The 18555-nt window shown below is 41.8% G+C and overlaps 2 protein-coding genes across 3 annotated transcripts; both read left to right on the forward strand.

Moving 5' to 3' along the window:
* Nucleotides 1-668: 668 nt before the first annotated feature.
* On the forward strand, nucleotides 669-5648 carry prr16 (proline rich 16; the record flags this gene model as incomplete). Its single annotated transcript, XM_083978680.1, has 2 exons — nucleotides 669-803; nucleotides 4782-5648. The coding sequence occupies 2 exons, from the start codon at nucleotides 669-671 to the stop codon at nucleotides 5646-5648; spliced, it is 1002 nt and encodes a 333-aa protein (XP_083834806.1).
* Nucleotides 5649-13472: 7824 nt separating this feature from the next.
* LOC310990812 (sesquipedalian-1-like) lies at nucleotides 13473-18136 on the forward strand. 2 transcript variants are annotated; one of them, XM_083978335.1, is made up of 3 exons: nucleotides 13473-13575; nucleotides 14009-14117; nucleotides 14971-18136. In XM_083978335.1, the coding sequence occupies exon 3, from the start codon at nucleotides 15012-15014 to the stop codon at nucleotides 15915-15917; it is 906 nt and encodes a 301-aa protein (XP_083834461.1). In that variant the 5' UTR covers nucleotides 13473-13575; nucleotides 14009-14117; nucleotides 14971-15011; the 3' UTR covers nucleotides 15918-18136. The 2 variants fall into 2 exon arrangements, with proteins under 2 accessions (XP_083834461.1, XP_083834462.1); XM_083978336.1 differs by having other exon boundaries at nucleotides 13533-13575; nucleotides 13966-14117.
* Nucleotides 18137-18555: the final 419 nt, after the last annotated feature.

The following is an 18555-nucleotide window of genomic DNA, read 5'->3' on the forward strand; positions in this document are numbered from 1 at the left end:
ATCGGTACCTGGCAGCAGTTTCCCGGCAGGGTGCATCAGTACCACCAGAACCACCGTGTTGTTGTACTATCTGAGCAAAAAGCTGGACAGTGTCACCGTTTTGTCGTTGCCTGAGGATTATGGACCATTAAAATAACAGCCGATTGGATAACAGCCTGTGGACTCTCTCTTCCTCTTCTTCTTTTCTCTCTCTCCCTCTCTTTTTTTTTTTTTTTTACTACAGTTAACGCATTTTTAAAAACGTGTTCGTGTTTGGCTTTTTAATTATTATTATTTTATTTTTATTGAATTTAGCGCTCAGAGGACGTGAAGGATATTTCCCGGCGCGTCATCTTCTGTTGTTGCTGGACATGGACGTGTAAGGTGCACACACAGACCTGTGGACGGTTCCTCTCACAGTATGATACAGTATTTTAACATAACCCTTATTTTTTGTGTTACGCTCTATTGCGCATGCCTGGTGGGAAATACACAACGCTGCCCCGACGCCACTTCTCTCCGTCCTGGCCGTGATGTAGGAGCAAGAAAATAAAAAATAAATAAAAAAGTAACAGGGAGAGGAGGACTGAATAAAAAAGAAGAAGAATGCGTTGGCAAAGTGGCAGCGTGGCGACCAAAGGATTTGACCCGAGATCCTTCAGGAAATAGACCGTGCCCGAAACTGAAGAATGTCAGGGACACCACATGCAGACGCTGAAGGAGTAGTCTCCAAAGTACAAGTGAAAAAGGAGATCAAGACAATCGTGGAGAATTTGGAAAACATCCTGGGGGACCTCAAGGATGTAGCCAAAGAGCTCAAAGAGGTAAATTAAAAAAAGGAGAATACATTGCACTAGTCCACCATGTGTTATGTTAGAGCATTTCTCCAGGCTTGGCTGGTTTGAGGATGATCTTTCTAAGCATTACTGTCTGAGAGGAGCTGTGGGGCTGATGTCCACCTCACTGGGGCCTGGAAACGGCTTTGACAACACACACTCACAATCACAGACACACACAAACACACACACACACACACACACACACACACACACACACAGATTGTGCTCCTCCCCCCCTTACCCACTAATGTATTTGATCATTATCTCCCATATGAGAGACACTTGGCACAGGGAGGATGTGGGGTGTGAAATGACAGGACAGCTCCCTCGCCCTGACTCACAGGCTCTGATGAAAGTGAGAAAAATTTAATCACAATTAATATTTAATGGACAAGTTGGTTCAACCAGGAAGGCGCTTTTTGCATTGCATTTCATCATCTTAATGCTGACTGTTGTTTGCTGTGAATTATCTCTTGCCAAATAACGGAGCAGTTGTCTTTTCACTTCGTCTTCTCTCAGTATCTTGTGGTGTCTCTGTTTCTTCCCCTTGTCTTTTGTCACCCTCCGCCACATATCTGTATATCGCAGCCACTCGTCTTCATCCTTCCTTTATCTGGTGTTGTTGGCTTTCTTTTCGTCTTCCTCTCTCTTCAGAGTCCTTGTTAAAGATCAAAACTCTCAGCTGTCTGATCGGTTATTCAGATCTCGGTGATGAAACGACAGGGGTGCTGAATGGAAGTTGAGGAGGTCTCTGAAGGATTTGAGGATTATATGAGGATATTTAGTGTTTTTTTTTTATTTACAGCAAGTTGTTCTCAGAGCCGGGGATAACTAGAAGTACCTCTGTGCAGAGATTTCCTATTCCACATTACAGTGCTTGTTTGAAATCAGTATTTCCTCTCATGCCAATCACTGTATCCTGCTGCTATCTCCGCTCTAATAACCTGCAGTCTTCTTGCTTGATTTCCATGTTTACATTCCTCTGCCGGCCACCAGGCACCTGGCCTGCTGTGCCAAATATCTCACCCTAACATGACAGGTTGTCATTCTAATAAAACCCTATTGCGCACAGCCTCTGGTTCCTACATTATGGATGGGCAGTCGACACAGCATCTGTCTCCTTCTGCCTCTCTGCTCCCCTTTTCTCAACTTGAGCCGAATTAGACTTCTTTTGTGTTTTTCAGCAGTTTACAATGTCTCACAGCAGGCGCCAGAGATAAATGAGAACAAGAAGGCATTGTAATCTGTCTATTGTGATTTTTTTTGTGTGATGTGCCCTTTCTTTTTCTATCATTTTTTCCCCTTCTTTTTTTTTTGGCTTGCAGGAAATTGTGTAGAAGATCAGTTATTCTGACACTGGACACACTAAACACATACCTCGAGGGAGTGTTGCTATCAAAGCCAGTGTTTGGGGTATAATCCATTTGAAATGCAGTTATCTGTTATAACTCACAAACAGGGCTGGAGCCCAGCCTGGCTCTGAGGAGAGACCCTGCCCAGATGCTTGGCAAAGCCACCGAGGCTGCCTGGCCCACAGCAGGGCCTGCACACTGGGATACTGGTGTTACCTCTTGTGTGTGTCCCAACAAATTATCCATTTAAAGACTGCATGGAGAGTTTAGCTCCATTGCCTTCTCAGCCCCTGCTATATCTTTCTATTTATCTCTCTGTCTCAGTCACTCTTCCCTGCTCTCTGTTTCTCTCCTTGTCACTCTCTTCATTCCTCTCTCTACCTCTTCTAAAGCTACTGTTTGGCCATGCATTTTCCAACCCTTAGATGATAGCAATGGTGTTTTTATTACAGTGGGCTATTCTGAGATAACTGAGCATTACTAATCCAGGAAATGAACATAAGCACACTGCCGTTATTTCAATTATTTTTATGAATGTTGTAAAAGAAAATACATTAACTTTTCATGTCTGATGGGGTTTACTTTCAGGTTATTCCAACAATGTTTAATCTATAGGAACTCTGCTCATTTTATATTAGATTGTCTAACCCTCATCGACTCTGAATCCTCAGTAATCAGGCAGCCAGTAATAAAATGTCCAACTCTGCACTTCAATTCTGCCACTAATAGAAAAAACCAGTGAGGAACTGTTCTCCAATGGGAATATGTTTTGATTGACTTCAGGAAATATTTGAGCAACATGGACATTACATTACTGTTCATCAGTTATTAATTCACAGCAGAGTTTAGCACCATGTGTACTACTCTGTTTGTTGAACTGCATTGCTAATTTCATTCCCCAAGCTCATGTTTCCATGAGCAATGTCTGTTACGTGTACGTGTAATTTCCTGCAGCTTCCATTACTTTCTCAGCGCTGCACACATAAACGTATGGTAGAGTGACACTGTCCATGGATGTGCCCACAGTGCACTTGGACAAAATGTAACAAGTTGCATGACGTGAGCTCATGAGTAGAAATAATGAGTAGGATATTAAAACACAAGAGTTGAGTTGAGCATCTCAAGCACCATGCATGTATTGTATGTTTTATGTATTGCCTCTCCACTTGTGCTGCTGCATCCTTACAAATGTTTCCAGTGTTTGCCATTGCAGTGCTATAGCAAACCAAATTTCTGCTGCAACAGTTCCTCTCATATTTCTCTGTGCAGGCTGTGAAAACAAATTTCCTCTTGATGGACAAAGAAGGTGTCTACAGATGTAAATATCTATCTACGCAATTTCTACTGCAATGAGCTGCCAGTTCCTATTTATTACAATTTATTTATTTCATTTATATTTACAATTTTTTGTCCCCCTTTGTAAACACGGTCTGCATTGTATCGTATTCATAAATTATGTTATAGCTCTAGATTGCAAATTCATTCAAATATTTAAACAGTTCTTTGTTTGGCCCTATTCCTCTCAAAAATATTTAACAGGCTGTGCCACACTTTTCCTTCTTATGTTTCCTTTCCCATCATGGCACACTGTGTTCATCGTTGCACCATCGCAACCGACATCATTTGCTCTTTCATATTATGCTGCTTGCAGAGTGGATATCTTGTGTTGTTTTGTATGTCTTCTGCTTTCTGTAAAATATCTGTTTGTTTCCATGCCTATCTGTCACACCAAAGTGTTTTGCTTGGAGTTAATGCATGTCATAATGAATTGCATCCTGTGCTGGAGCTCAGAAAGAAGACATCCTTGTTGGATCTTCACACTTTTGGCATTTGTTTCATTATTACGGCTTAAAAACCATTTGTGACACATTACCAAACACACACACATGTACATGCATTGCATACAGAAAGTGCTATTTCTTTTCAACCGAGTCAGCTTGAGACTTTTAACTATTCATTGTGGAAATCTGCAAGAGATGGTGATTGTGGGGATATGTATTGAATAAAACTGCAGTATTGTAAGGATTCTTGAATGCACCATACAACGCATCTTTTCCAACAGGAGACGACTCCCAGCCTATTGACTTTTCATATCAGTCCCCTTTGTGTGTCTTTGTAAGATTTTTAATAATAGTGCTTTTGTAGTCTAAATGATCATTTCTCTAGGATAGTGTTGGTACAGTTACTTCCCTCAGTTCTGATGGTGCATGGGATTGTTGTAGTATATCATTTTAAGTCAGAGTCGGGCAGACTCATGGCTGATCTCATAAATCGTAGCGGTATTTCTTTTCACCCTGGCGTGGTTGTCATAGTGCTATCTTAATCAGTTTTTAAACTCATAAATCATGAAGTGTATCTTAAGGGTTTACACAATATGTTTTCTGAACCATTCATTAAGTACACAATGAGGTAAAGACATTAACTTTTAACAAATGTTGCATCATTTTTCTTCCTGTCTACTATTATGACCATCATTGTTTTTGCAGTTAGCAGTGTCATAATGTCTTTTTTTTTTTTTAGCTGTGATTTTTGTGTATGGTTTTTCTCCTCTCACTTGTGTATTATTCCTCACCTCAGCTGTCACAGTGACACGTCTTCTTCTTGTCACCAGGTTGTTCATGATATCGACACCCTGACTGGTGACCTGCAACTGGAGGAGGACGGACTGACGGACAGCTCAAAGACGGACACGCTCAACTCCAGCTCCAGTTCCACCACCACCACCACCACTGCTTCCAGCCTGGAGATGAAGATGAAGCTCTTCCCCGAGGACTGCTTCTTTAAAACACAAGCGCCCATTGTCCCCATCAACCCCCCTGCAGTACTGACTGTACTCAAGAAAGCCCACCCTCCCCTCCCACCGCCAAGACATACTCCACAAAGGGCCGAGGAACACAACATCAAGAATCTGCCTCATCCGACTTTTGTGTTATCAGGGAATATATCCAAGGCAAACGGGTCTCTGTTGAGGAATGGCGGGGTTTTCCCGTTGAAACCAAACAGGGATTTATTCTCTTCCACACCGTGTTTCATTTCTTGTGACAGTGGGATCCCTGAGTCGGGGCTTGTTCCTACATTGCCCAGACCCATGCCACTACTCCGTCATGAAAAGAACAAATGCCCGAAGGCGCCCGGCAGGGAGCCTCGTGAGAGGGAGCGAGTCCGTTTCAGTGAGAAGGTCCAGTACCATGGCTACTGTCCTGACTGTGACCTCCAATACGATGTAGACGACACAGAACTACACTTACAGGCTGAGCTGAATGACTTGAGGCTCAGCCCGGTGCATTGCTGCTCTTCCTCATCCCCTCCTCCATCCCACACTCTTCCTCATGATCTAATGTTGGAAAATGGTGGCCTCTCGGTCAGCCACAGTTTCCCGCCGGCAGCAAACACTCCTCCACCTTGTGTGCCTCCTCACCCGCCTTCCCTCAAACCCCAGAAAACAATCCTACGCAAATCAACCACCACCACGGTTTGACACAGACTCCCTTGTTCTGTCTAACTTAAACATTCTTGAATCATTCATAGTGTTTTCTACTTTAAGAGCGCTTTCTACTTCAGTTGAACTTTGGATTATCCAAACAGAGAGAGGAAGGGATGGGAAATAGGAAAGGAAGGGATGGATAAAGAGCGTGGAATGGAGAGCAAGGCACCGCCATGGGCGCCAAGATGTACACAGACAGATCAACAAGAAGCGGTGAGTGTTTGGGCAAGTATGAGCCTGTTTGTCAGGAAGAGAAAAGGAGGAAGAAAAAGAGCAATCGCAAGATGCACATCCATGTGTCTGTCTGCATACATTACATACATTTATTTATGTATATTTATGAGTGTGTATGTATTTGTGGGTGGATGTATAGGTGTATGTGTGCATGTGCCAAGCGTGATGCATGGGTGCCGAGTGTGATGTTTGTAGGTCCAGAGCATTGACTGAAAAATGTACAGGGACTTTCACAAAGGACCGCTGACAACACTAAAACTAAATTGTATCCATGTCTTTCTGGAAGCTCTCTGTACTAACGAGTCTCAAACTCAGGAAGTTCTTTCAGAGAGGAGCTCTAATTAATTCATGTCCTTCTGGTTGAAACAAGAAAACCCGCTTCCCTCAGATTTCATCCAAAAGCCCAGAGATCTTCCCATACACTGACACCCTAAGTAATTCTTTATTGCACACACATGTATTTCACATATACTAGAGCAAAGGCTGCAGCAGAAGACATACAGACAGGTAGGGGAATCTGTGCCTCTCTGCAGATGAACAATTAGGGTTCCTTCATCGCCACTTGTGGGGGCGAAAAAGAGAGGAACATGTTGGGCAGGTGAAAAGAGACAGATTACACATTACTGTTAGATCACAAAACTGATGGCTTTACTGTAAATCCTACTTGAAATTTCTTGTAATTAATTTTTTAATATAGTTCATCTACAGGCATCAATCAGATTCAACAGTACTCTGCTTTATATATATATATATATATATATATATATATATATATATATATATATATATATATATATATATATATATATATATATATATATATATATATATATACAGTATATATATACACACACGTGTATATATCACACATAGGCGTCTGTTTAGAGTTGAAATGGTAGCTTGGAGGTCGAGGCCTAGAAGTATGAGTAACACATAGTGATGACTCTAAATCCAGCACATGACCTCGCAGGCTTCACAATCTAACATCAGCGTCTGGATTAGGGATCAGTAGATATTCAACCATGAGAAAAAACACGAAAAGCGGGGTAAGGACATGGGGGGGGGGGGGGGGGCAGCGAGAGGAAGAAAGAATAGGGAATCAGTGAAAAGAGAGCATATGTGATGGAGGCCAGCAGAGAGAGAGATGGTGAAAGAGAAACAGTAATGCAGTGGTGGCTGATGACTGATGCCATCATGACCGTGTTCTGTTTGCTGCTGTGTAGGAGTGTATGTGTGGACGCATGTTTGACCTCAAGATGATTGCTCTCGCTGTACGACATTCACTGTATTTGCCGAGTATTAATGGATCCTAATGAGTCTGGCAACAGTAGCATGCGCACACACACAGGCACAAACACACACACACACACACACACACACACACACACACACACACACACACACACACACACACACACACACACACACACACACATTTGAATACAGTAGTGTGTTTCAGAATGGAATGCAGCCAGTATTATCAATGATGCAGCTCTTAAAGATTTTTGCCACTGTAGTACATCCTTACTAGCTATTCACTGTTCAATGAACCAAGACAATGGACACAGTGGACTTTGCGTTATATAATTAAGAAATACAGCATAGTTGATTTGAATGAAATCATTGAAAATCTCAACAGGTAGATGAGACAGTTTTGATAACCAGGACTGGGACATATTTTAATGCTTGGTGTAATGGGCACATTTTGGTCGGTTTAGGTTTTATTCTCAGCCATGTACGTAATAGACATTTTGTGATTATACAAAATATTCTATTCTAAGTCATAGCCTATGAATATGAAAATTATTTTGAATTTTGTATTAAGGTCATTATTTTACATGACTCAATTTCAACATTTACCAGCTCAATAGAAGGCGACTAATGTGAATCCATTAATGGCACACACACACAATAGGATAGTAACCAGCTGCAGTTACAAAATACGGGTACGTCGTGTCCAGATTCATCATTCGTTGTTGAAGACAGCCATGACTTATTATCTGATTGTTCCTGTTACACAGAGAGCTCTGCTCCTCTGACCATGGTTGTGGGTGTTTTCACTCTTTTTTAAAATGGCTATCTGAGCTCCAGTGCTCCAGGCTTGAGGACGAAGTTGTAATGGGCAAGAAGGAGGTGGATCTTCACCGCCTCCATCGTGAGTCAGGACTGACTCAACTGCACTGACCCACTCCCTACAGCTCACAGCTCTAGTTCATAGCCCACCTCTCTCTCTCTCTCTCTCTCTGTCTCTCTCTCCCTCCTTGACTTGCTCTTTCTCTCACTCTATCTTCATTTCTTTCTTCCTCTCCCCTTGGATGATGCTTCACTCCCACTCGGCAGCAGCTGTATGCATAACAATCTCTTCTGTGCACATGTATCTCTGTATACATGTGGGTGTGGTAACTATTATTAAAATGTATCAGATACTTTGTACAGCGAACACCTTTGGCAGTATTTCCATTTGTATGTTTAATCAAAAGGTTCACCGACTTTTTCCTCCCAGAGCTGCTGTAGCCTCCGCATCCCTCACTTCTTACCTTTGGATTACAAATGACCTTCTAGTGATGAAAAAAAACTACACTTCTGGATGCTAATGAATTACTGTGTGCTGTTGCTCCTCCATTTTAAAGGTTGTGTGCATTTGATTTCAACCCCACAATCTGCGAACATCTCTCGTGCGACGCCTCATTTAATCATGATAATGAGCGAACCTGCTGCATCCATAATTAATTCAAAATGTCATAGAGCTGATTGGTTAGATTGTTCTGGCTACATTTGTAAACATAAACCTGTAGCTCTGATTTGTTGTCTTATAACACAATAGTCAAATGTGTGCCTATAGTGCATCTCCTGACTGTATTGTCCTCGTCCCATTTCCCAACCTGGCAAGTGCACGGTGTGCAATTACACTCGATAAATGTGTCAGAGTGAGCCACATTTTGCCAATGAATATTAATTAGCTGTTGTTTCTCTGTTGTCTGATTGTTAGTGGTGATAGTCTGCCAAGAGACACAGTTGTCTGTTTGCTCATCCACATTCTGCATGCATCATTTACTTAGGTATTTGTTTCCTTCAGTCAACTACATTTCATTACGGAAAATAAAAATGTTATGAGGAAAGCATTTAAACAAAACAAAAGCTAAATAATTGTGGTGTTGCATGCCAAAAGCATTACATCTGTAGTAGAGATACTGTATGCAAAGTTCACCAGAATACAAAATAGACATGACCTACATTGCCAAACATCAGAGCATTCAAAAGTAAATCTGGTGCACATTAGGCATGGATACCGGCTTGTCTTGGTGCTTATATCTGTGACTCAGACAAAGTTATGATGAAAGTGTATGTGTGGTGTGTGTGTGTCTGTGCATTTGCCCTCGTCAAAATGTCGGTGCACACTCAAATGCAGGCATTTTAATAATAAAGGTATACATGTGCATATGTTTAAAGGTGCACGAGAGTGCAAAAAGGCATGCATGAGTACATGCAGCCATGTGTGTGAGAACGAGTCAAAGGGCGTGAGATGGCTCAGTGCAACTTAGAAGGCTTTGGTGGTGAAGCAAACTTAATCTGAGGATTTCACGCTCCTTTGGACATTGTTAAAAGTTAGAGGCATCAGCTGCACCTTACTCAGAGAAGGTAAACAGTATCTCAACAACAGGATCAGATTCATAAGAGCCACAATGACCCACATGGGGTCCTCTGCTCAACGAACCACTCAAGAGTTGACTAAGAAAAACTGGAGGGGCGGGGAGACAGCTATTTAAGGAGAGACGTGAAGCCCTCCCTTTTGTCTTTTAACAAAATGGAAGGGTTTTTTTTTCAGTCCACAGAGAAAATGTTACAGCCCTTTCTGTGTTATTATTAACTCTGATGACTTGTGTGTCTGGGTGCTTGTGTGTGCCCAGAATGGACGTGCCTTGGTACATTTTCATTTTTGCTCTGTGAAAAGTGACTGTCGGTGCTGTGACTACTCTGTCAAGTGCCTCTCCTCTGTGCAGTTAGATTTTCACACTAATGTGTTTCCCCCTTTTTTTTTTTCCTCTGCAGGGCCCATTGAGATCCTTGAGATGCGAGTGGGAGGGATGCTTGTTTCGTACACTGATCGACCCAGGTTGATCGGGGACGAAGGAGCCACAGCTGTGGCCGAGCACCAACCCTCTCTTATGTAACGCGCTAATGGGTCTCAATCAACTGGAGACAGGATCTTCTAGACAAATTCATACTTTCAGACTTTTGAGCATTTAACAATCACCAGGCACATGCTACTGTGAAACTGAAGGAACAGCAAAGGGCAGTCACTGTGTGTGAGTGCATACAGACAGATGATTTTATAGTTATGGAGGGGATATTTTTGTTACATAGAAATTCTTGAATTAAAGATTAGAGCGCTGCTGGAAACCCTATCATCAAAAGTGAAGAGGCAAGTGTAGACGAACAAGTACAAGATGGGGGTGAAATGATGTCAGCCACTATGTGATTCATGTCGACACAGACTTCTTCTCTGTGCATACTCAGATGGAAATCAATAGCTCCACTCAACCGATGGAATTTGCCTTTTAAGAATTGTAATTGTTTGTATCTTGAGAGTCCGACAGGTCTCTGCTGTGAGCAAAACACTGCTCTGCTGGACTGCAGATAAGGAGAAAATGATATTCTGTCAGCTTGTGCCATATGCACAATCACAGTATATTTTGCAAAGACTAATGGTTTGAGAAGCATGATGACATGGTCACTGATCTGTGTCCAAACATTATGTCCATTACATCAAACTTTATGTGCTCAGTTGGTGCCATGCAAGCTATGTGTTTTTATTTTAATTTTTTTCCACAATAACAAGCAGAAATACAGAACATTGTGGCATAGTTACAGCTTTAAAGGATCCTTGAAGAAGTAATAATTTGCATCAAATTTTCTTTGTATACAAATATACATGTACATGTTTGATATGTATATATATTTCAGGCATTTTTCTACAGAGACTTTAACATTTAAAGAGATGATATTTTTGATATTGTTGTGTTGGATGACTGAGAGGTATTCTGACGAAAGCTGACATTCCCTCGAGGTACGTGTTTTTCAGCAGAGCATAGCAGGACGAGTTATTTATATATAGCAACAGAATAGAGTTTGTATGGTTGGGAAAAAAAACAAGTGCTTCAATATTATAATTTCAAGAAACTTAACAGAACGGGCTGTGTCATGAGAAGGAAGATGTAAGGTGGAGAAGATGAATGGCTAAACCAAATACCTAGTTGTGCTTTATCAGACAGGAGGCATGGGACTGAATGAATGCATGACTGACTCTTCACTTTGTCCTGCCATCACTGTGTATTTCTATGCATTTCTGTGGAGAGGCTGTCTGTTGGTGAGTCCAACATGCAGGGTGCTCTGCTCTCCATAATACAGAGTTAAGAAGTTTCCCTCTCATTTCTTCATATGATGTCCGTCAGGTTAATTCTGCAGTAGCTAGAGACCTGATACATTTCCCGGGTATTACAACGCTGCTTAGGCCAGTGAGGCATTGGATATTAAATATTACTATTAAAAGTTTATTTATACAGCACTTATCAAAACCAGAGATTAGAGTGTTTTATAGGACAAGATGAAAAACAAAGTATCAGAATAAGATAATAAGAATTCTAATATGTATATATAGTGGTGAATATTTTGGATCAACGTACACTGGAGAGCAACAAAAAATATTCTTTGATACACACAGCCTCTCTCCATGATCAGACTGGAGACACCACACTTTTCAAGTCCACCTCTTTGTTCTCACTGGACACAGAGACTGAATTCATGACCAAACTCTGGACCAATCAAGAATCAGTTTTAATGATAATTGGGACAAAAAGCTGTCAGTGATATTTTTGTTGTGTGTCCACGAACTGTTGGGAAAAAAACATGCGAGAAGTAAACACTTTGCACTTAATGTTGGTGTGTCTGTGTCTGTTTTATGGACTGAACAATCATTTTAGCTACAGAGAGTTGATGATTCTATGTCTGTATTTTTTATTATAAACTGTGCTCTTGCAAATGAATCATTCATAATATCTAGACTCTGTGAACTGGGAGTCAAATAGAGGAAATTAAACTGACTGCCAGCCCATCGCACTTAATCAAAGCTACCAAAAAGCAGTGCGAGCAAACCTTTCACAAAGAAAAATAGGCTACATGAAATGGCATCAGCAGCTACATCAGTTAATTGAAGATTAGCATGATGAGATAGCAGGCTGGTGCTGATAAGGCCGTCATCTGTCTCCAGAAGATATTCTAATGAATTCATGGTGGCTTGTCATGGTCATATAACAGCTAGTAGTTCAGGATGAAGGATGTGGTGGCCTGGAGAACAGGTAAAAGGAATTGAGACTCGACCATCGCAAGTGCAGTCCATGGCATTGAAATGTTAGATTTGGATTAATACATCAATCATATACTGTAATATACCGCTGCACTTTCTGCATATGTTCATGTCTTGTGTGTGTTCTATGTCTCACCTGGCTGCAAGACAAATTACCCCTCGGGGACGAGAAAGTGGTCATGTATTTTCATGATTGATTTATTGGTCAGGGGGGGGGGGGGATCTATACCTAGACTTGTTAACTCTGGACTACATTAACCCAGGGAAATTGAAGACTAATTAAAACAGCATTGGGTTTGTGAAAGCTTTGCTGTAGCCTAATTATGGAAACAAAATGAGACCAGGTCTAGATAATAATAATAGGCTAATAATAATAATAATAATAATAATAATAATAATAAACAGTATACCTTATTTAATCAAAATGTGGACTATATAAACAAAGAGTATAGGTCTTAGTTTCAAATTTGAGAAACATTTGTGAGGACTAAATGGCCATTTCAATGCTAAGTCCACGTGTACCAGGTCTAGCTCTGAAACCACTACTCTGACTTTTCTAAGACTAGACCACATTGAGAAAAAACTCTTGACAGTTTCAGTTTTGTGAAGACTTTATTGGTAGTTATAAAAACACAGAGTAAAACACTGTACTTTGACTTGTCTTGTCATGTCTGCACCACATAAACCCTGAGAAACTACAAAGAGTCGAAAACAGAAATGATGTTTCCCTGCTCTTCCCAGTCAGACCACCTTTTGTAGGCTACTGTGTCTATAAAACTAGGCTATTTGTAGACATTTGTAAACAAACAAAAAAGCCACTTCACTGCTTTTTTCCCAGACCACATAAGGTCTATCTCTACTAAAACTATACCACACTCGGACTGGACTAATCTGGACCACACTGACCAAGAGAAACTAAATATTAAAGATTAAAAGACTGGTTTCAGGTGTGTGAAGCTGGAACATCCATGGTCCATCTGTGCAGGTCCAGCAGCAGCAGCAGCAGCAGCAGCAACAGCCGGTGGAAGATGCCTACATTGCCTACATGCCGCATTTCCAAGTATAAAGACGCGGTGTGCTTGTTTTACTCACCTGGAGCGTCTCAGCGGGGCGGCGCTACAGAGTTGCTCCGCTAGTCCCGCCCGGTCAAGCTCGCCGCGTAACACATAACGCGTGCCCTCGCCGCCGGTCACGTGACAGGGAAGAAAACGAAAAAAAAAAAAAAAAAACGACAGAAGGAAGAGAGAAGAGGAGAGGAGGAAAAAATAAAACAACGAGGCGGAAAACAACTTTTTTTTAAGAGGAAGGCTTCTTCGTCTGGAGGTATTAACGAGCAGTAATTATCTATTTGGCTCGACGTTAGCCTGACGTGCTACCGGCGTGCAGCTGCGTTAGCCGCTGAAGTCGAAACGCTGACGCCTGATGCACATTTGTATTCATCAAAGTGGCTAAATGCGTTTGGCACAGGGAGTCGTGCTTTTGCTTTCAGACAAGTGTTGTGTACATTTGTGTCTTTGTGTTTGTGTGTTAAAAGAAACGTGTCGTTTCTGTAGCAGGCGATAAATCCCCGCTCTAAAAGTGCTGATGTGTCAAAAGCTTGTGACCAGGAGGCAGCAGCTTGAGACTGAATCACTCGTCTTTCCAAAAAACACGATTGGCTCGGGAAAAAACAGCTCATATCTGAGTCCAAACTAACTCGTGCATTTCTTTTAGATGGAGAGATACATGTGTAACAGGCCTTTGTGTCCTCCCTTAGCCTTCATCTGAACAGAGAGATAGAGGAAGATACCAAAGGAGATGGAGATATAAGTTGTGAGCTCCAGATGTGACGGGAGTGGATGGCAGCTGGATATGAGAGAAAACAAGTAAGTAAATGGGAATAAAACATGCTTTAACTTTGTTATGTTTTTTCATCCAGTCAACAGCAACAACACACTGATGAATGGGAGGGGGGGGGCACTTTAAGTTGACTGCTTATGTCTTAACAGATTCAAATTGGATTACCGTAGTTGTTGTTTACACAGTTTGAGCCTTAGCTGCCATTGAACATGTGATGACACAGCGAATAACTCAACAATTTCTCACAGTTGTATAAGTCAGCCTTTCTAGTTGACCTACATTTGCACCAGGTCATGTCTATCCACTGTCTTTTTTTTAATCTCCATCCATACTAGATACACACTTTGTTTGGATGGTGAACACTATGCAGGAGATTGTGTCTGTCTGTGCACTTGCTCTGTGACAAATGAAAGTAAAAGAGCAGTGTTTACTTTGCCACGACGGCTCAGTGGGGTGGAGACCAGGATGTAGACTGAAGTCTGGTTGGCAAGCATCTGTTCCCTCTAATGAACCATTGTTCTTTCTTTCTTTTTCTTGTTGCTGCTGACCTCTACTCTGACCTCATTTAAACAGGAGTAGAGCGAAAACACATTCTTATTAATGCTTTATTACAAGGTCAATAAACATAAAGTCACAGTGTACGTCATGCAGCATTGAGAGCAAAGAGTCTGCAGATGTTTTTTTTTTTTTTTTTCCCAGCAAGAACCGATTAGTTCAACTTAAAGCAGTGAGTGCTACTAATGAGCAAAATCTGCTGGCAGTGGCACAGTTACTTGCTGGCAAGAAAAAGCTGCAGACTCGTGTTGCATCCTTGAGTATGGCGGCCTAATCATCATTTTAACCTTGGAGATGACCTCTGTCCTTTGCAATGTTCCTTAGGTAAATAAAGGATCGTCTGAGGAAAAGGAGAAGGGGAGAAGATGAAGCTGAACGAACGCAGCGTGGCGCACTACGCCACCTGTGACTCTCCACCGGACAAGACGGGCTTCCTGTTCAAGAAGGGCGAGCGCAACACGGCCTATCACCGCCGCTGGTTTGTCCTGAAGGGCAACATGCTCTTCTACTTCGAGGAGCGCGAAAGCCGAGAGCCCATCGGCGTCATCGTCCTGGAAGGATGCACCGTGGAGCTGTGCGAGTCGGCCGAGGAGTTCGCCTTCGCCGTCAAGTTTGACTGCGCCAAAGCACGGATCTACAAGATGGCCGCTGAAAACCAAGCAGCCATGGAGTCGTGGGTGAAAGCGCTGTCCAGGGCGAGCTTCGACTACATGAGGCTGGTGGTGAAGGAGCTGGAGAGGCAGCTGGAGGAGATCCAGGAGGTGGCGGGGGGCGGCTCCGTCGGTGCTGGAGTTGGAGGCTTGCAGGGCAGGTCCAAGTCCTCCAGGCGAAACCAGGTGGCACGGTCCAGGTCCGGAGCATCCTCCTCTTCGTCATCTTTATCTTCTGTATCATCGTCATCGTCAAGTGCCGCTCCCATGCCGGTCCCCTTCTCTGCTCAGAAGAGCGTCCAAGATGAGGTGCAGCTCATCTCTGGATGCTCCAAGGAGAACGGAGTAGCGTGGAGTAAACCACCAGTTGCCTTGGCTAATGGTTTCGTCGAGGGAGGCTCTTCCTGTGTTTCCTGGGACGGCTGTGGGGACTCAGCGGGGAATACCAGTGTGATTGGCTGTGGGGCCGACGGCGTGAAGGCTCCGCCGGTGCCACCCAGGAGGAGAGGAGCATCTCTGGAAAGCCCCGTCTCCCCAGGCACTGGCTGCTTCTCCAAGCTGCACGACTGGTACGGCAGAGAGGTGGAGGAACTGAGAGTGCAGTGGCTGCAGAGCCAGTAAACTGATGGAAATTGATCGTCTTCATTTTCCACAGTTCCATCATTCCTTCTTTGAACATCTTCAAATGTTAAAAACCCCTCTTTCCTGAACAGGAAGGGGAGAGAACTGTGACTTAATTGCAGATTGCAGTTTTATCACCAATCAAAAAAAATGGTCTAATAAAAATTTGAGATTGATTCCAGATCTTGTCTGGCACAGGGGAATCAATTAGTATTAAAGAATAACACTATCCACTGTACAATCCAATAGTTAAAAATACATGTAAGATACAAAAATGCTCTTTTCTACAGTTTTGCCCTGTGCGATTTGCCAAGGACAGTTTAAAATGTTATGAGTACAGTACTGAAAATAATCTTTTTCTAACAAGATGCAAAAAGTGGCGTCGGCCTTGTAGCAGATAAAACTCAGAAAAGTATTCTCAAGTTTTCTTCTGCAACCCTAGCTTCCAAATGTACTTGTGCAATTATCTTGGGGTCAGTTTTCTTTAAAGCTATATAGGAAACTTGATGCAAAGTCATGTTTTTTCTATAGTTACACATAAGCAAACCAAGAAGCTATTGTGATACATGTTTGAAACTTAAAAATAACAACAAATAAGCACTACAATCACCACAGTGAAGTCTTGGAAGTGGAAAGCCGTGGGTGGTTTCTGTTAAATGCAAATTAAAAAAAAGAAAAAAAAGAATACAGGTTACTATAGTGATAGGTTTACCATGGGGCATAGGAAATGCTGCAGCTGTATGACTGAAGTCCCATTTTAGTGATGTCAAAGTTTTCTATGATGGCGATGAAACAATGCACTACTGTTCTGAACGAAACAAAGTGCTTGAATCTGGAAACTAGATAAGAGAAATGCAAATTGGCATCTAACTTCACGATTTCAAGTGTCTTTCAACTTTCAAATCGCCTCAGCACTGAGATTGTTTTCGTACACTAACTTATGAAGAAAGAAGGATATAGGTCTGGGAATGTGAAGTGGTGTCGGAGAGGAAAACTAGTCCAGATTCTCCTCCATTGTCCCACCGGGGCATCTCTCACCCCAGAGGCCTTGTGGTTGCTAATGTCAGAACATCCTCTCGACAGTCACTGGGGACCGTGGTGGGAGCTGGATGTCTTGCTCAGAGCAACACACCCCGGTATTTTTAGCCCTTGTTAGCCAGCAGCCAGATGATGCTGTTTCATAAGAGAGCTTGTCACTTAGTTCTCTCTTTTTTTCTTTTTTTTTCTCTCTCTTTATCCTTGAACTTACAGGACTTAACACTTGTCTTCATAATATTAATAATAATTTCACGTTATACAATCAAATCATCTTAATTTTATGCAACTTTTGCTTTTGTTTGTTACAATTTAACCTGAATGTTTCTGAATGAGTGCAACTGTAAGATGCCTATACTGTGTATGAACATCTAACCTCTTGGTTTGTATACAAATATTTACTATTCCATGTTGGAAATTAACACCAGCAGTCTGAAAATGGGTCTTAACGATGATTGCTCATACATTTGTCCTTATATATTCAATCCCATAGCTGTTTACATTTTGTTTTAGAGGTGCCTTATTTTGTCTTATCTTCCGACGTTATTGCACTCACAACCATTCCTGTATGGACCACGTTGATGGAAGGGTTTGACTTTTGACTCTTTTTCCACTGTACTGCTTGTGTACTTTTTTTTCTTTTTTTTTTTGCCAAAGGCTCATCTCTGTGCAATCACTTTTTGACAATGGCTCAGCTCCCTCAGTCTGCATCAATCCTCAGCGCTGTCATTACTGTTATATTCTTGGCTTGTGCAGAAGCGACAATATGGGAATGAGTGGTGTGGTACGGTGCCGATTGTGTATCTTTAAACAGCTATATCAAAGCAACATCCCTCTGACAGACATTATAACACTGGTTATATTATTGCCAAATTTAGCCATTCCAGAAATCTATTACTATAATCACAGATGACAATAGTCTGTTTTTTGACAATAACATTTCAAGGAATTTGTGAATGTGTGAAAATAACCCTGTAAATGGTATCGGTAGCTATCTTTATTCAACAGTGCCAAATGAGGAATGCAACCCAAATGCATAAATAAAAAATTGTCCGTTTTTTTCATTGACAATTCAGTGTTATAATACACAATGAGTATTATATTGAATAATCAATAAGATTTAACACATTGTCCAGATATGGTACCCTGAAAAGATGTTTGTTAACAAAGCATTTGTTGTAAACCGCTCAATAAACTGTGTTAATCTGTGATGTTGTGAATAGTTTTTCTATGATAATTTCATCTGTTGAAGTTTCGTTGTCTTTATTATAATGCTACTTATGAGAAAGACAGTTTTTTACTCATGAGAGTGGCTGCTGTTGGTTTTAGCTGTTCTTCCTAAAAAAGAGAGTACAGTGAGGTGGGTCCTCTGTGCTGCTCATGCAGGGGCCTGGGTGGGCCTCATGAAACCACACGCATTCCTGGTGCTGTTCAGCCTGTCTCTCACTAGGTGTCGCTGTGCAACAATTTTAGGGAGCGGTCTTAACCCATTGATCATCAGAGAAATCAATGATTGGTTTACAGCTGGACAAGTCTGGAGATGGAAACTATGTTTGTGTTATCATATATATGATAACATCACTTTCATGCTTTTGATACTGCA

The sequence above is a fragment of the Trachurus trachurus genome, assembly GCF_905171665.1.
Source record: "Trachurus trachurus genome assembly, chromosome: 9".
NCBI classification, from domain to species: domain Eukaryota; kingdom Metazoa; phylum Chordata; class Actinopteri; order Carangiformes; family Carangidae; genus Trachurus; species Trachurus trachurus.

Coding starts and splice junctions, on each gene's coding strand:
- LOC310990812 (XM_083978335.1), top strand. CDS start 15,012: ATGAAGCTGAACGAACGCAGCGTGGCGCACTACGCCACCTGTGACTCT.